At 47.7% G+C, this 18,123-nt stretch overlaps 1 protein-coding gene across 1 annotated transcript; it reads left to right on the plus strand.

The window, feature by feature from the left end:
- Positions 1–1,877: 1,877 nt before the first annotated feature.
- Positions 1,878–11,662, plus strand: LOC129535925 (keratin, type II cytoskeletal 73). Its single transcript, XM_055394665.2, is given in 10 exon segments — positions 1,878–2,324; positions 3,573–3,787; positions 4,608–4,668; positions 5,299–5,394; positions 6,137–6,301; positions 8,869–8,994; positions 9,381–9,601; positions 10,567–10,601; positions 11,405–11,580; positions 11,582–11,662. Coding segments are annotated over 10 exon segments (1,623 nt in total).
- Positions 11,663–18,123: the final 6,461 nt, after the last annotated feature.

The raw sequence follows: 18,123 nt of genomic DNA on the forward strand, positions 1-18,123 counted from the left end.
TGAGAGAAGGTTTTCCAGGGTATCTCTGTGGCAGGTTCCCAAGGAGGGAAGGCCAGTGCGGGAGAGGGGAAGTCAAGGCCATGTAGGGGGAGGGCACTCACACACTGCACTGCCTTCTGAGTGTGAACACTTGCTTTCAGCCCTTAGGGAATGAGCTCAAGGCCCATGCCAGCAGTCTGTATTGAACAGTTTTGCTGAGACACTATGGGTCTGAATCATGACACTGACATGCGGAAAGGAGTCAATTAGGGAGTGCTCCTGGCTAGGACACTCTGTGTCCTCATCACAGCACAGCCTTGCTCCATGGCTGTGAATAAACTGCAGAGGAAAAAACCTTTGTGTCTAGTGAAAGAAGACTGAAAAGATTGCTAAGGACTATTGCTGATAGTGAAATTGAGACTGTCCAAGAAAATGATTATTCTCAACTAGAAAATAGCTTTTTTGTATAAAAAAGAAGAGGAGGTTGAATTTGGCAATTGCTTGGTACAATAGTTGCAGAAGCATCATACTGTTATAATACAGAGTAAGGCCAAAATCTCTGCACAGAAATGGAAAAGAGGGATTGGCAAACTGTTCATTTGAGCACTTGCCTAGTGAAACAATTGCATTTTTATGGAGGAAAGTATGTACTGTGACTGTATTTGGAATTGGGAATTATGAAACTCTAGGGTCGTATACTTTGGTAATATCAAGGATCTAGTAAAATTCAAATGCATACCCTCTCCCTTTGAATTGTGAACTAGGCTTCTGTCTTATTAATTTATGACCCCAGAACCTAGTTTAAGACCTGGGACAGAGTCAACTCTCAACAGAAGTGTGTTAAATGAACTGACAGATGGATGAACAAACACATGAATGGTTGGCTGGCTGGCTGGACAAACAAATAAAGCCTGCAGAGTTTCGATTGTGGGGTCAGAAGACCAGCCAAAGGAGTTCTCAAGACCAGGGCTGGTGTTTGTTTCCTCTGGGACTCATACAAAGAAAGGCTCATGAAATGCGATCCTCAACTGTAACAGCAAACGTATGAGTTCCTGGTTTTCCATTTGTGAAAGGTGGCCCCTCACAGCTCCTCTCCAGGTCTAGCGAATTAAATGTGCTTCTGTGTATGAGGAGCTATTTTAATGCTGGAAAGCGCTGTACCAGTGTTAGCCACTATGAATGGCGACAATACCATAACTTCAAGGTTGAGGGTGGCAGTGATGGGATGGACCAGGAACAAAGTCAGTGCGTGTAGCGAAAGGTGTGCAGGGCAGCCCAGTTGGCACAGAGGAGCAGGAGACTAGCCTAGGAGGGCACAGAGGGCCCTGCAACCAGAGGACTGGGCCTGGATTCCTGGTGGGCTCATCTTCAGGCCATGAGGACTGCCTCTGGGAACCCTGGGAAGCCAGGCCACGGAGTCTGTTTCTAACCACATAAAAGCAGCTTCGCCAGGGTCCTGGATGCAGCCCATCTGATTCTGGTACAGTTGTGAAATCTCTCACAGATGATGCTGTCAATTAGAGGTTTCCCCTCTGCACCCCCGCAATCTGGTCCCCTCACTCCCACCCCCTGGGGAAGGGCAATTTTGAGGCTGTGACAAACTTCCCAAGATCTTTCTAGGGATAATTCAGTCAGACTAATTATCCCATGTTAATTAGATAAGACTCAAATTACAGGAGCAAGGCTTGCAAGCCTAGCACTCTGGGAGGTTTAAGTTATTTGCCCGGTGTCTCTGATTTTGCTGGGAAAAAATGATTTGCTCCAGGCAAACTAAGCCCACAAATTAGGGTAGTGGTTCCCTCCTGAGCCCTATAAAGGAGGCGTCTGAGACCGCAGACTGGTAAGCTGCATCTCAGCTAAGGGTTGGCATCTCATTCCAGCTCGCTGGCCTCCCCAGCATGAGCCGCCAATTCACCTACAAGTCGGGAGCCGCTGCCAAGGGAGGCTTCAGCGGATGCTCAGTTGTCCTCTCTGGGAGCAGCTCACCCTCCTACAGGGCAGGGAGCAGAGGGCTCAGCGGGGGCTTCGGAAGCCGGAGCCTGTACAGCCTGGGGTGTGCCCGGAGTGTCTCTTTCAACATGGCCAGTGGCAGTGGGCGGGCAGGGGGCTATGGGTTTAGCCGAGGCCGAGCCAGCGGCTTTGCCAGCAGCATGTTTGGCAGTGTGGTCCTGGGGCCCATGTGCCCATCCTTGTGCCCACCTGGGGGCATCCACCAGGTCATCGTCAACAAGAGCCTCTTGGCTCCCCTCAATGTGGAGCTGGACCCCGAGATCCAGAAAGTGCGTGCCCAGGAGCGGGAGCAGATCAAGGCTCTGAACAACAAGTTCGCCTCCTTCATCGACAAGGTGGGAATTCCTGGAGAAAGACAAGGTCCGTGGCAGCTTAGGATATCTAGAAATTCTAAGGCCCAGCTCCTCCTCTCATGGGACCCAGACCAGGTCAGACTCTGGTTGAAAGATAGACTCATAACCTGTAATACACCCTAAACTATAAGGCAAGGCAGAAGGGGATCAGTGGTACGCTAAAACAGCGGTTCTCAAAAGGGGTCCATGAACCGATAGGGTCAGCATCACCTTGGCACTTGTTGGAAATGCACATTCTCAGGCTCCACATCACACCTACTGAACCACAAATTCTGTGAGTGGGGCCCAGAAATCTGTTTTAACAAGCCCCCTGGTGATGTCAAGGCACTCTCACGTTTCAGGACCAGTAAAGAGCAAAGGGGTAGGAGGGTTTGGGGAAGTAAACATTTCCCAAGCTTAGGGGAGCAGGGGAAGCTCACCACGGGTGACAGTGAGGTAGGGCAGGGACTCATGAGTAGGAGTTTGCCAGACAGAGGTAAAGAAAGGCAACCTAAGGAGAGGGAAGAGTCACATGCAGCCTAGTGGGACTTATCTGAAGAGTGGGGAGAACTGGGGTTTGTGTGTGTTGGGTGAATGGTGGGAGAGGCACTGGCACATTGGAAAAGCAAAAGAAGGGAATTTGGGCTTGACCCTGTAGGTGATATGGAACCACTGGAGGGTTTTGTGCAAGGGAATGGTTAGAATGTTCATAGATTAAAAATTGAGAAGGCTGGTTCTCCCCCTGGGGAAATGCTCTGAGGTCACAGGCAGCCAGAAATGAAGGCAACATGGGAGGGCCCGAGACCCCAGATCAATTGGATACCGGGCTCTGGCTGGGCTGGGAGAGGTGGTGATGAAGGAAACAGAGTAGGCAGAGCACAGGCCAGGCCACCAGAAACTCAGAGAAGGGGTCCCTAAGAGCGTGAAGGCCAGTATGGCCAGATTACACGCCTAAGGACTCACCCAAGAAAGGTGGATCAGGCTAACCATCGACACTGGCCCAGGCAGGTAAGGACAGGTGCATAGGAGACAGATCTCGATGAGGGGCGAGGGAGGATGGTTAGGCCCCTCCGAATGTCAGTGACTGCTCCCCAAAAGAGAACTGCAGTCAGACAAAGGACCTGGGTGGGAAGGGGTAGGAGAGTCATTTTCTGAAGGATGAGGCTACGTAACGTAAGGGAACACAGCTACTGTCCAGGAAAGAAAATTCCCTGGCCTCTTGCCATTGACTATTGGTTGGCTGGATTCCAGGTGAGGTTCCTGGAGCAGCAGAATCAGGTGCTGGGGACCAAGTGGGAGCTGCTGCAGCAGCTGGACCTGAACAACTGTAAGAACAACCTGGAGCCCATCCTCGAGGGCTACACCAGCAACCTGCGCAAGCAGCTGGAGACGCTGTCGGGGGACCGGGTGAGGCTGGACTCGGAGCTGAGGAGCATGCGCGATGTGGTGGAGGACTACAAGAAGAGGTGAGCGGGACCCTGCCCCCAGGCTGACTGCCTCCTGGGCCCGGGCTTTCCCCACAGGCACTGGGATGTATGCCTCTGGCCTCAGGGGCACTGAGCTCAGGTGAGAGTGACCCATCCTGAGAGCCTCTGCCCAGACAGGGTCAGGGCCTTCTCTGCGCGGCCAGGTGGATTAGACAGTGGACAGCCAGCATTTCGGGCGGTGGTGAGGCTGTCCTAGTTGGTGGCTGTCTCGCTCCCCATTCATGAGAGCTCAGGTGTGCATACCATAGCCTCTCAGGTCCTAAGCTTGTTCAAGTTGCCCCCAAGTTCCCAGGAACCTCCCAACTGGGCAGGGAGCTGGACTTTCCATTGGGATTCCTCTCACTTCCCTCAGATCCTAGACATTTAGGCCATGCTCCTTCCTCCTGTCCCAGGGGACGGTCTGACTTCCTTGGCACGCACGCTTGGCAATGGGGTGAAGTTATTGGTAGGGGTGTCAGGCAGCTGGGGTGGCACAAGAATCATGACTAGAGAGGGGCAGCAGCGTGTTCCTGTGATTTGGACAGAGTGGGAGGAGGAAGAACCTTTTCACTCTCCAGGCTTCAGAGGAAATCTAGACCCAAGCCATCCGGTCTCCAGGTCCAGGAGGAGGTTGCTTCAAACCCTGCCCACAACACGGGCCACATAATCCTAGTGAGTTGGACAGATTTGCAAAAATGTAAAATAATATCTATTAAAAGGTACATAACATGGGCATTGCATCTCTTCTTTCATGATGAGAACACACCCACACAGACCCACACCCACACACACGCTTCTCATCGCGATGCTTCTCCTGCAGGTACGAGGAGGAAATAAACAAGCGCACAACTGCTGAGAATGAATTTGTGATGCTTAAGAAGGTGAGGACAGGATGCATGTCCCTTGGTCCAACAGGGGGAGGAGTGTAGGGGGTGAGGGAGGTGAATCAGAGAAGACTGGAGTCTCCGCCCCCTTCAGAAGGGCCTGGAGCTGAAGGGCCACAGGAGAAGGTGGAGGGATTTGCGGTCTGGGGACACCTTGATGTTTATCTAGCACACTTCACTTTGTCCAGGCCTATGTCTTGTGTAAATGGGCAGGAGTGCAGACGGGGACAGTCTCTCCCAGGCCATGCCCATGGTGGCCTGGGGAACAGCACATGCTTTGAGAAGGGCTGCAGGTTCACCTTCCAACTCTGTCTCGGGCCACATTCAGCTCTGACCACCAGGTGACTGAACATAGGGAGGTAGGGCTCTCTCCCATACTCTCTTTGAGACAGAGTAGGCAGTAAAAAGATTCCATTCTTGGATGGGGCAAGAGGAGTTCCGGAGGCATAAGGAACCTGCTCAGGGTCTTGCAGTGAGTTCGGGTGGGGGTCACTTCTTGATCCCTGTGTCTTGACTCCATTTTCTGGGGCAGCTAGTCACTGAACTGGGTATGGAGGGCCAGCGCCTGGGAGATCCCTGTCTGGGATTGAAGAAGGGCGATGTCAGGGGCTCTTTGGATTCCCCTAGGATGTGGATGCGGCGTACATGAGCAAGGTGGAGCTGCAGGCCAAGGTGGATGCCCTGGAGAAAGAAATCAAGTTCTTTACGTGCTTGTACGAGGGGGTAAGTCTCCCCCAGTTCCTGTCCCCATCCTGGCTCCATCGTCTGGAAGGACAGATGTGTGAATGAGTGGTTACTAACTTATCAGGAACTTTAAGAGTCCAGGGAATCTTCAGTGTTGGGATGCTGGGAGCTTTGCAGAGCAAACAAGAGTGACATCAATCTTGGTACATCTGATATTGTGTGCCATCCACCCCAGCCTGGCCACCAGCTGTCCCCTCTCACATCCTTCAGGAAGCCATGGGGCCCTAAGGGGTCCCCACTAACCCTCAGCCAAGCATATTCTCACTTCTGCTTGTCTTCTCTTTGTGGCTTGGGAATTTCCTCTGGTCTTAGGCACAAGTCCCCAGGGATGGAGGTGAAAGTCCTTACGCCCTTTCTGCCGCCTTTGTGACCATCTGACTTCAAGCCTCAGCCTGTTGGTGCATTCATGGGCTCTCAAATGTCATTACTGTCCCTTGTGTGGTGGCCAGGCTCTCTCCCCTCTACCTTCTGCACTCCTGACTGATCTCAGGTGACAGTCATGGGGGTTGGTTTCTTCTTGGGCTACTTCAAAACCATCCAGCAGTTTTAGATGTGGTGTTGGAACCTCTGGACCAGTGAACTCCATTCTTGGAAGTTTTGGGGACCACAACTTGAGTCTATTTGGGAGGGTCTGGGGGGCTCCCTGCTGGGGCAGGCCCATCACCTTGGCACATTCTTCTGCTCACAAAAGGCATTTCAAGCTTCCTTGTTGCCTCTGCAGGAGATTGCTCAGATGCAGTCCCACATCAGTGACACATCAGTCATCCTGTCCATGGACAACAACCGGAACCTGGACCTGAACAGCATCATTGCTGAGGTCCGGGCCCAGTACGAGGACATTGCTCTCAAGAGCAAGGCAGAGGCCGAGGCGCTGTACCAGACCAAGGTGAGCTGCACACCTCCCCAAGGTCATGTGTTCTGGGGCCTCTGGTCCATCCCATGACCCACCATGGCCCACATGCTCGGTGGGAGCACAGCATTGTCCAGGGTGCTGGGGAAGCCCCTGAGGAGGAAGAGATGGCAGCTTTGTCCTTAAGAACCATGAAGCCATCAGAGAAAACACACAGCTGAGTGAAAATGAGTGTGTCACAGAAACATGAAGCTTGGGGAGACAGAGGTTAGGGAACCAGGTCTGTGTGTGCGAAGTCAGGAGCCATGTCTTTAGAGGCAGAGAGTTTTGAACTAGTTCTGGGAAGAAGGAAAACATGAGTAGTTAGCATCTCAACTCCCCTGTTAATGACAATAAATTAGGGGATCTCATCTGAGATCAGGTCACTCCTACCTTTTCATTCAAGTCCAACTCCAAGAAGAAAGGGGGAGGTTTGAGTCCCTTAGATCTTGACTCCTCTAGTGGGTGGTGGGTGGGGAAATGAGTCTTCAGATAATTTAGTTTCTCAGATCAAGATGGCGACTTCCTAATTGTCCTTGAGGTTTTTCAGGTTCCTTCTCAAGGGAAACCCACACTCTTGAGACCTTATCTTGCCCCTCCCCCTGCCCCCTTTATACCTCAGGGGCAGAAAGATTTGACCTGCAAGGGTGTGAGGAAGGGAGACTTTCATGGCCTAGAAGACAACTCAGGCCAAGGCTTTTCGATAAAGGTACAAACTCAAGTGCCCAGTCCTCAGATCCTTCTACGTTCCAGCTTCCAGCCAGGATCAGGGATGGCTATGTGGCCCAATCATTCTGGATTGTCAGTGACCAGTGCTTAACCCCAGATTCCTTCTAGAAGAATTAGGCATAAACATGATGTGGGTTCATTTTTTTCTTGAGGTTACCTGCACCAGGATTTCTCCAGCTCAGGGCAAGCACTCACTGAGCAGAATGGCATCAGTGTCATCCCAGAAACAGTACTGTGAATGCTTATTGTAACTCCCCTTTTGAAGGTGAAGAAGTGGGATTCAAGGAGTTTAAATAACTTTCCAAAGTCATTTAGCTGATAAGTGATAGAGCTGGGTCTGAATCTACATGTCTGATGTTCCATAGCGTTTAGACAGAAAGTCAGGAGGTGACTCTGGTTGAGAAGGATTTATGAGAAGGGCTCAGGGTGGCTTGGGAGCTGAATGGCAGGAGTTTAATCTCCTGTCTCAGGAGGAGATGACTTGGCGTCAGAATCAGGGACTTAGTGCCCTGGTGAGGAGGGCTACTGTGCAGAGATGTAGAAGGCCACCTGACCTGGACCAAAGATAAAACACAGGAGCACAGTGAGAAGCACCCCCTGCCTTCCAGGGAACTTGGCATCTTTAAGAACCCTAACTCTAGGACCGTGCTGGAGCCAGATATTAGACAACTGGCAAGCCCAGCCCCTCAGAGACAGACAGGCAGTGCGTAGTCACTGGAGTTCTGAATGTCACGTGCTCTTTGTGTTCCCCTTATGTTACTTTTCAAGGTCAGTTAGCGGGTAAGTGATGGAGGCGACCGTATTCTGGGTGAAGAACGGAGCACTCTCTGTTGATTATTCAGTGGATGACATCGGATGCAGGAATAATCCCAAACTAACAGATGACCCCAAATTCATGACCCATGGTGACAGGACATAGCCAAATCTACCCCTGCACTCCCATACACACAAAATGCTCCTCCATGTCCAGCAAGACTGCCAGTAGCCTGGAACTCAGCTGAGCTGTAAAGGGGAGGAAGTCCCAGAAAAAGTAGATCGGTGGCTCATCAGCTCCTCTTTGGCTCACTCATTCATTCACCAGACCTCTTTTCTGGCCAGACTCTGCTAGATACTGGGAACACAAAAACAAAACTAAAGGTCCCTGCCACCCAGAGTCTGATGGGAAAGACACTGAAATGTGTGGTCACAGCACAGAGTGGTAAGATCTACAGACTGGCATGCCAGGGGCTATGGGCACAGAAGGGCACCTAAGCAGAGAATCAGTGAAGGCCTCCTTGAGAAAGTGAGTCTGCCCTGGCTGAGTTGGGCCTGATTAGGGGAAAAGGGAGGATGAATGGGGGAGGCTTTTCTAGCAGGAGGGAGGGGCTCGTGCACAGACTCAAGAGATTTAAGAGCACGTTGGCTCCTTATGGAACCGGGAACTGTTTGGCAGAGGTGGGGAACCAGGTAGGTGATGGGTGAAGGCAGTAGGAACTGAGCCTGAAGAGCCTAGTGGAGTCAGATCTCAAGGCACCTTGATGCCAGGCTAGGAGTTGTTTGAATTTTACCTTGACTTTGAGGAGCTGTAGGCAGAGGAGTATCAGTCAAAGTTGCGGGTGGCAAAGCTGCAGTGTAGAGGGTGTGAGACTTTCGACTGTCCTTATGGCCAAAACCTTCAGTGAGATCATCTCTCATGAAGGCAGATAAATCAAGCCAAAGAATAGATGTCTGAGTGGGAGGCTGTTGATAGGCCTGGTGAAGCTGGGGACCCCTACCCACCTCTGCCACACTCCCCAGGCAAAGGCACAGCCTGCTAGGCTGAGCTTAGGTTCCTGTGTCGGCCCCTCTCACCCTAGTTCCAGGAACTGCAGCTGGCGGCCGGTCGGCATGGGGATGACCTCAAACACACCAAGAATGAGATCTCAGAGCTGAGCCGACTCATCCAAAGGCTGCGCTCAGAGATTGAGAGTGTGAAGAAGCAGGTGAAGGGGCTTTGGGGTTTCCTGGCTCACTCCCAAGGGAGGGGTGAACTGTCAATCACACACTCTCCCGCTATGTCCCTTCTTCTCAAGGTCTTCCATCTCAGAACTCTTTCCTCAGATGGAGCTTCTGTTCTCATCCTTCCACACTTAGCTCTCACTTGAATCCTGGAACAATTGGAAAGGCCTTTTCAGAAAGCCAAGGGGCTGAGAGTAACAAGCCTTTCGGTTCTGGGTTGACAGGAACTAGCTTCATGGATGTGGCTTTGCTCTAGGAAGTGGGCAGGATAGAGCATGGTCCAACCACAGCAAGCACTTGGAGGGGGGCAGTGAAGGGAGGCTCAAGGTACCTTAGAACTCAGGGGGCAATGCCACCTCCTGGTCCTCAGTGCTCCAGCCTGGAGACGGCCATCACTGACGCTGAGCAGCGGGGCCACTGTGCCCTGAAGGATGCTCAGGCCAAGTTGGATGAGCTAGAGGCCGCCCTGCTCCAGGCCAAGGAGGAGCTGGCCAGAATGATGCGTGAGTACCAGGAGTTGATGAGTACCAAGCTGGCTCTGGACATTGAGATCGCCACCTACCGCAAGCTGCTGGAGGGCGAGGAGTGCAGGTAGGTGATGGGAGGGCTCTTAGAATGTTAGGGCTGGAAAGACTTTTAGAATTCTCTGACTTAATTTCCCAGGTGTGGGTGGCAGGCTGTTGGAGGGGCTGGGGAATACTTTTTAGGTCACCTACAAAGATAGCCTTAAACAGCATCCTGTCAGATAATAAGAGGTGATTCCCTTTATGGTTTTCTTTCCAGTCTTCAGACTACAACAAGGAGAAAGCTTCAGCGTGGCGCTCTTGTATAACACTGACCTGACACTTGCAAATATCCCTATTAGTAAAGAGATAGTAGATGTTAGGATCAAAGTCTCTGAGCAGACAACAATATCTAGCCAAAAATTTTTTTGTTTTATTTGTTTTCACTGCTACTGTTTTTGTCTTTTTTTGGTCCAGCGATACTGGTTTTCTATGTACCCTGTTGATATAAAACTTCTTTTTAAGAGAAATACATTTTTTTGTCATAGAAGACAATGAAAAATACTAAACATATAACAGTATGAGTTATATGTGGTCATAGCAACAATTGAAAGGGTAGTACATGAAGTGCTGACACTTGAAAATCCCCGTTCTAACCTAGCATCATTTTATGAATGAGACCCAGAGAAGAGAAGTTATTGGTCCTAAAGTCATAGAGTTAGTTCCTTAGTGGCAACTCCTGATGCTAGTATTTCTACACATGTATTTATTCAGGCAGTAGCCCCTTAGGGATGAAGAAGTGGGCTGACAAGAAGCACAGCAGGAGGGCCCCTGGGAGGTGATGTTACCACAGGGGCTCCAGGGTTGCCAATTCACATATCTCCTAAGGGGAAGGGCCAGAGAGAGGTGCTTAGAGTTACCCAGGGCAGCTCATGCCACCTGGCCAGCTGGAGGACTTGCAGAGGCTGCGCTAGCCTGATGGTTGCAGGCTGGGGTGAGGGTAACTCAGATTCCACGTGACGGAGATTCACCTGTGCTTTTGTCCCCTTTCAGGATGTCTGGCGAATACACCAATTCTGTGAGCATATGTGAGTATTTCACACCCCTGAAAGAGTATTTTTAGCCCATTAACGAACACAAAGGAAGTGGTCCCCTACCACCAGGACCCCCATGGAACAGCCTGGGTTCTGCCTGCTAGAGCAACATTGTCCTAATCACCTCCTGTGCTGAGACCTGCAGCCTCTTCCTTGATGGGGTCAGCTTCCCATCACATTCTGACATTTCACACTTCCCCATTTCTGGCCCCCTCCCCAGAAACCTCACTCATAAGACTCTCAGCTCCACGCTCTTCTGCCACCCCCCACCCTGGCTTTGCTGCATGCTGGCAGCTGTGAGTAGGAAGAGGGGCACCTCCTCACCCAGAGCGAGACCCGGGTGTGCACAGAAACGTCGTGCACAAGCAGTTTCGACGCTGCCCCGAAGGAGTCAGCCTGGTCTCCTAAGGGAAGCTGGCAAAAACGCTCCTGTATCAGGCACTCAGGAAATTCTTTGGAAAAAATTAAGAATGTCTTCTTAAGTTAAACGCAAGGCTTGCTGGCTTACATGATGCGCAGGCGTCATCTGCTCTTTGGGGAAGCCCCTGCTACTCCTGTTTGTTCAAAGAATGAGAAGGCACTGGGCTTGGGGGTCCTCTGGGATCTGGGCTGATTCTCCTGATGCTTGAGTTGCTCAGGAATTGAGCATATGTCACTAAAGCCAAGTCCCCAGTTGAGGTGGAGTATTACTTAGGAGGGACACATTTAATCTAGTTAGAGCTGGGAGGCTGGAGAGGACTTCAGGTCAGCCCTGTCCTGGGACACGCACTTTTTAGTCCTCCCTCTGTCTTCCACAGCCGTCATCAGCAGCTCTATGGCCGGGACTGCAGGCACAGGAGCCGGCTTTGGGTACAGCGGCACCGCCACCTATGGCTATCGGCCCAGCTCTGTCGGCGGGGGCTATGGCTTCCTGCTGGGAGGCTGTGTCACTGGCAGTGGGAACTGCAGCCCCCGTGGGGAGGCCAAAAACCAGGTTGGGGAGTACAAGTGAAATCAAGGACCTGCTGGAAAAGACCCCAGCTCTGAGCTCACCCACAAAGAAGACGCCAAGATAAAGTGAAAGACAGCTGTCCGGACAGCTTGCTTTGGTTTCTCCTGGACTCCCTTCTTCAGGAAATTCCTCCATCACATTTGTCATCATCTCCTCCTTGCTTTTCTTTACCACTGTCATCTCCTCTCTCACAACTCTCTGCCTTAGTCTTTCTTAATGAGGAGTCAGGTTGCTAGCCCATCCTTCTGCCTCCATACTAAGGGGCTTCGTAATGCAGCCTCCCCTTCCTGAAGAATTGCCAGGGATAAAGACTTGACCCTTTCCTGGCTGTAAGCCCCTCGCAGATGGAGCTTTTGTCTCAAGGGCAGCCCCAATCCTCCGGCTTCCCCTTCTGCACCCTAGTTTAGGTAGTTATTTGGTCATGGGCTCCATGGGTACAGACAACTATAGGTCCACTGACAGACCTGCAAAGACTGTCTCTTCTTAGATCAGCATCAGCTCTGGGGAAACCCTTGGTCATCAGCTGTATTTACCTTGCATGGTCCCTGCAGACTACAGCCAGGAGAAACCCTGCTGACTGGCCCGTCGGTGAAGGGATTTGTGCTCTCAGCATGTGTGTTCTTCTCCTCGTTCAGGACTTTCTTCCCTGCTTCCTCATCTTACCAATAAATTTATACAACTCATGCTGCTTCTCTCTCCTAAGGGAATCTACCTCTTAGGCAAAATTTCTTCTGTAAATAGAGGTCAATGTCCTGGAACCTGAGGCCCGGTTTCTTTCAAAGAACCCCAAAGTGACCTTTGAACTGAGTGAAAGACATCCTTGCATGGATGGCAGGACCCCATGGTCACCTTCATTGGATTTTGTGATACTGAGGATTCATCTCTGTCCCCCATCTCCAGCAGATGAACCTTTGAAGTCACGCTTTTCTCAGGTCAATGCATGGGTGAATGGAAAATCTTTGAGAACATCCAGATTGTTGGGACAGACAGGGAGCCAATATTTGTCTCATGGCAAAATTTAAAACTGGTCAAACAGAAGAACAAATATCGTATATTAACACATATATATGGAATCTAGAAAAATGGTACAGATGACCCTATTTGCAAAGCAGAAATAGAGATCCAGTCATAGAGAACAAATGACCTAGATGGGAAGGCAATCCAAAAAAGAGAGGATATATGTATATGCATAGTGGATTCACTTTGCTGAACAGCAGAAACGAACACAATATTGTAAAGCAACTAGACTCCAGTGAAAAAAAATATTGGCCAAGAGGCAGCAGAAGGCCAGTTCCAGAAAGCCTGGGGCTCAAGTTTTGGCTGTTCATTGTTCTCTGGACAAAGATCAAAGGCAGATTCTGTTTTAATTAATGACCATGTTCTCTTGATCCGTGGGGAAGTTTTACTGGGTTGAGGGGGATGTGAATGTACATGTTTGTATGTATGAGTTGTGTTTAAGCGTAGGGACCATCTCTGTTACATGTCACTCAACTTCCAAAACACTCCTGTGCTCAGAGCTTTCTCATAGGCCCCCAGGCCAAAATCACGCTGGTAGCATGCAACAGGAAGCAAAAAGTAAGTGAGAGGCCAGCACACATTGAGACCAGGGCTCACAGGTGCATCTGAACAGAGTCACTGTGGGGCCAGAGAAAGTCCTAGAGTTCAAGTTGATAGCCTTGAATTCAGATTCAATCCCTGCAACTAAGTTGTGATCATGGGCAAAGCTTTCAACCGCTTTGAGCCTCATTTCTGTAGCTATAAAATAAGCAGAATTAACCACCAGATTGTAGTTAGGCTAAAATGAGGCAATATGAAGATGTTCTGTGAAATTCCTGGTACAAAGTTCACGCTTAATAAATGTTAAGTGGAAACAGAATCTTGTTCTTGATCTTTGTGGTTCAAAACATAATGAGCTCACTGAAAGAGGTGTTTGGCTGCTGGTAAAGCAATTAACAAAATCTAAACTTTAAAGAAACCATCTTATAAACTATATGCAGTTTATTGATTACCCAAAGGAGAACTGGCTGCCTGAATAACTAGTCACAGAGAAGACACTCTTGGGGCCAGAAAAGAAATGGTGGTCAAGTCAAGGAATATTTAGGAAGTAGCTATCACATACCTGGCATGAGTTAGTGTTGGGGATATAGTGATATAGGAAAAGGTCCATGCTCCAGCAAATAAGTCCTTGTTGCCCATTATATATAAAGCACTTTGTTAGAAACGGGGGCTGTGCTTGGCAGTTAAATAGGTTTTCCCTCTCCTTGTGTCAAGAGAAATAAAATGAATATACATATACAGCAAAAAGGTCTATGTGAAGAGCAGATAATGTCAGCAAAACAGATATATAAATATATATATCCATTTCTGTCTATCTATCCTCAGTTCAGTTCAGTTCAGTTCAGTAGCTCAGTTGTGTCTGACTCGTTGAGACACCGTGGACTGCAGCACACCAGGCTTCCCTGTCCATCACCAACTCCTGGAGCTTGCTCCAACTCATGACCATTGAGTCGGTGGTGCCATCCAACCAGCTCATCCTATCCTCCTGCCTTCAATATTTCCCAGCATCAGGGTATTTTCCAATGAGTCAGTTCTTTGCACTATCATTCTAGTTGTTGATTAATCTGACAAAACGAAAAGGTTGGAGGATTATAACTAGGTCTCAAACAAAGTGATTATGTCTTTCAAAGTGCTTGGAATGCATATATGAATGTATCCTCTTGTACTGTCAAAGAAGCAAGGCAATGGCATTTCCAGGCTATGACTTGATCTTCAGGTATATATCTAAATATTATCACTACATATTCTCAAATAGGAAAGAAGAATTTTCATTTAAATGAAATATATACAACTTTTTTCATTTCTAATGTGAAAAAGAATATCACCTTATCATAAAAGATGGGAAAAAAGTCAACAAAAAATTATTTGGGGAAAAGAAAAAGAAAAGGGTCCAAACTCTTAATGAAGGTCTTCCTAGTGGCGCTAGTGGTAAAGAGACCATCTGCCAATGCGGGAGACATAAGAGATGCAGTTTCAATCCCTGGTTTGGGAAGATCCCCTGGAGGAGGAAATGGCAAACCACTCTGGTATTCTTGCTTGGAGAAACCCCATGAACAGAGGAACCTGGTGGGCTACAGTCCATAGGGTCGCAAAGAGTTGGGCATGACTGAAGTGATTTAGCATGAACTTTTAATGAAGATGTAACCACAAAAAAATGTAACTATAACCCAGGTGGGATACGGGCAACATAAGAAATCAGAGGCAGCACAGAGGAGAGTGGGAACTTTAGGGAGGTCAGGGGAGGCTGGCAGAGGAGGCATCACCTATGGAGTTTTGAGAGGATGGAGCTTACTAGGCAGACAAGAGGAAGAAGTGGGCATTGTACCCAGGGGCACTAGATGGTATAAGCAGGTCACGGTTGCCCGAGTGTGAAGAGGAAGGCTGAAGAGGTTCTGAAGGTGGAGAGGGAGGGGGCGGTGGCACCTGAAGCTGAGGAGATGGGCAGCAGCCACATCAGAGAGGCCCTGTGTCTGCTAAGGAGCTGGGATTTCATGCTGTAGAGCTCGTGGGAGAAGCCTAGATCTTGGGTGTCAGATAGACCCAACTGAGGTCCTCGTCCACCACTCACTGTGTGACTTAGGCAAGCTACTCAGGTGTAAAAAGGGGTTCATAATAGTAGTTCTCTTGTAAAGCTGCCATGAGAATTACACTTACTGAGAGAATGTAGGAGAATTCTTTAATTTAGTGACTGTTACATAGTATGTGTTCCATAAATGGTTGTTAATAAATCACTGTTACTGTTATAGCTCTTAGTATTACTCAGATAGACTCTTCTTTCAAGAAACTTAAGTGAGAGGGCAAGTAGAGAAGGTCTAATAGCAAAAAGAAGACATTTCACTAACAGGAACTAAGGATGAAGTTACTCTATTGTCTATTAAGAGAGATTTCTATCACTGAACTGCTTTGCTTGGATTCAGGTAATTAACACTGACTGCCTCCATGGGAAAACCTTGAAATCTCAGTGGTTTAACTTCACACGAAAAAGGTTCATTTCTCATTCTCAGTCTAAGGCATCTCATCTATATGGTTATGACAGTGGATGTCTCAGGAGCCTAGGCTCTTGTGTTTTCTAGCCCTGTCACTTGGAACACCTGGTTTCCAGAGTTACTAGGATAGGAGAAAAGAGAGATTCAAGAAGTATGCGGGCTGCTGACTGCCTCACTCTAGGAATGACACGCTTCAATGCCACTCACACTTAATTGGCCACCATTGTCCCAGTCTCCAGCCAAATCCCAAAGGAGGCTGGGAAATGGGGAGGAGCCAAGTAAGGACTGCACTTGGTAAGCACTGGCAGTCTCAGATACAACCTTCCTCAATGTAGAGACAGACATCAGTTACCACCAGATGGTAACTCCATTGCGTGGTGTTGGGGTGATGTTGGCATCTGCCCTCCAGTCCATGTAAACAACTTCCCTTTAGTTTTGACAGTGTAGCTGGAGACATGTTGCTATAAACCAGATCAGTCTGCATATTATATTTATTATACTGAGATCTCCTTCAGGTTTTTAAGGAGATACTGTAAATTTGTTTGGATTTGGAAATTTGTCTACTTAATAGTGGACTAGAGAAAACTTATTCAATATTTCTTAAAGTATATTCCTTAAAAACCCTGATTCCTATATTTGGTCAAGGAGAGGGGCTCTGTGACCTAAAAAAAAGGTTTGGAAAGCCTTGAGTTTTTTGATTATAACAGTACTTTATTTCTGATACTGGAATCAGCATTCTACTTTCTTCTCCAATTTTTTTTTGGAAAAAACACCACCACTCATACTAACAGTGGGAAGCGGGAGGGGAAATATTGGGGTGGGAGGTACAAACTTTCAGGTGTAAGGTAGACTCAAGGATATATTGTGTAATGGAGGAAGATAGCCAATATTCTGTAACAATTGAAAATGTTAAGTAAAATTTTTTTAAAACTCACTTATAAAAATTATATATAGCTTTTATTATGTTGAGGTATGTTCCTTCTATTCCTGCTTTCTGGAGGGTTTTTATCATAAATGGATATTGAATTTTGTCTAAGGCTTTCTCTGCATCTATTAAGATAATCATATGGCTTTTATTTTTCAATTTGTTAATGTGGTGTATTACATTGATTGACTTGCAGATATTGAAGAACCCTTGCATTCTTGGTATAAAGCCCACTTGGTCATGATGTATGATCTTTTTAATGTGTTGTTGGATTCTGATTGCTAGAATTTTGTTAAGGATTTTTGCCTCTATGTTCATCTGTGATATTGGCCTGTAGTTTTCTTTTTTTGTGGCATCTTTGTCAGGTTTTGGTATTAGGGTGATGGTGGCCTTATAGAATGAGTTTGGAAGTTTAACTTTTTCTGCAATTTTCTGGAAGAGTTTCAGTAGGATAGGTATTAGCTCTTCTCTAAATTTTTGGTAGAATTCAGCTGTGAAGCCGTCTGGTCTTGGGCTTTTGTTTACTGGAAGATTTCTGATTATAGTTTCAATTTCCATGCTTGTGACGGGTCTGTTAAGATTTTCTATTTCTTCTTGGTTCAGTTTTGGAAAGTTGTACTTTTCTAAGAATTTGTCCATTTCTTCCAAGTTGTCCATTTTATTGGCATATAGTTGCTGATAGTAGTCTCTTATGATCCTTTGTATTTCTGTGTTGTGTGTTGTGATCTGATCAATGGAACAAAATAGAAAGCCCAGAGATAAATCCACACACCTACGGACACCTTATCTTTGACAAAGGAGGCAAGAATATACAATGGAGAAAAGACAGTCTCTTTAACAAGTGGTGCTGAGAAAACTGGTCAACCACTTGTAAAAGAATGAAATTAGAACACTTTCTAACACCATACACAAAAATAAACTCAAAATGGATTAAAGATCTAAACATAAGACCAGAAACTATAAAACTCCTAGAGGAGAACGTAGGCAAAACATTTTCCGACATAAATCACAGCAGGATCCTCCAAGACCCACCTCCCAGAATATTGGAAATAAAAGCAAAAATAAACAAATGGGACCTAATTAAAATCAAAAGCTTCTGTACAACTAAGGAAACTATAAGCAAGGTGAAAAGACAGCCTTCAGAATGGGAGAAAATAATAGTAAATAAAGCAACTGATAAAGGATTAATCTCAAAAATATACAAGCAACTACTGCAGCTCAATTCCAGAAAAATAAATGACCCAATCAAAAAGTGGGCCAAAGAACTAAACAGACATTTCTCCAAAGAAGACATACAGATGGCTAACAAACACATGAAAAGATGCTCAACATCCCTCATAATCAGAGAAATGCAAATCAAAACCACAGTGAGATACCATTTCACACCAGTCAGAATAGCTGCTATCCAAAAGTCTACATGCAATAAATGCTGGAGAGGGTGTGGAGAGAAGGGAACCCTCTTACACTGTTGGTGGGAATGCAAACTAGTACAGCCACTATGGAGAACAGTGTGGAGATTCCTCAAAAAACTGGAAATTGAACTGCCATATGACCCAG

This window comes from Moschus berezovskii, chromosome 6 (genome assembly GCF_049115385.1).
Source record: "Moschus berezovskii isolate FMDL1 chromosome 6, NW_MosBer_1.0, whole genome shotgun sequence".
Classification (NCBI taxonomy): domain Eukaryota; kingdom Metazoa; phylum Chordata; class Mammalia; order Artiodactyla; family Moschidae; genus Moschus; species Moschus berezovskii.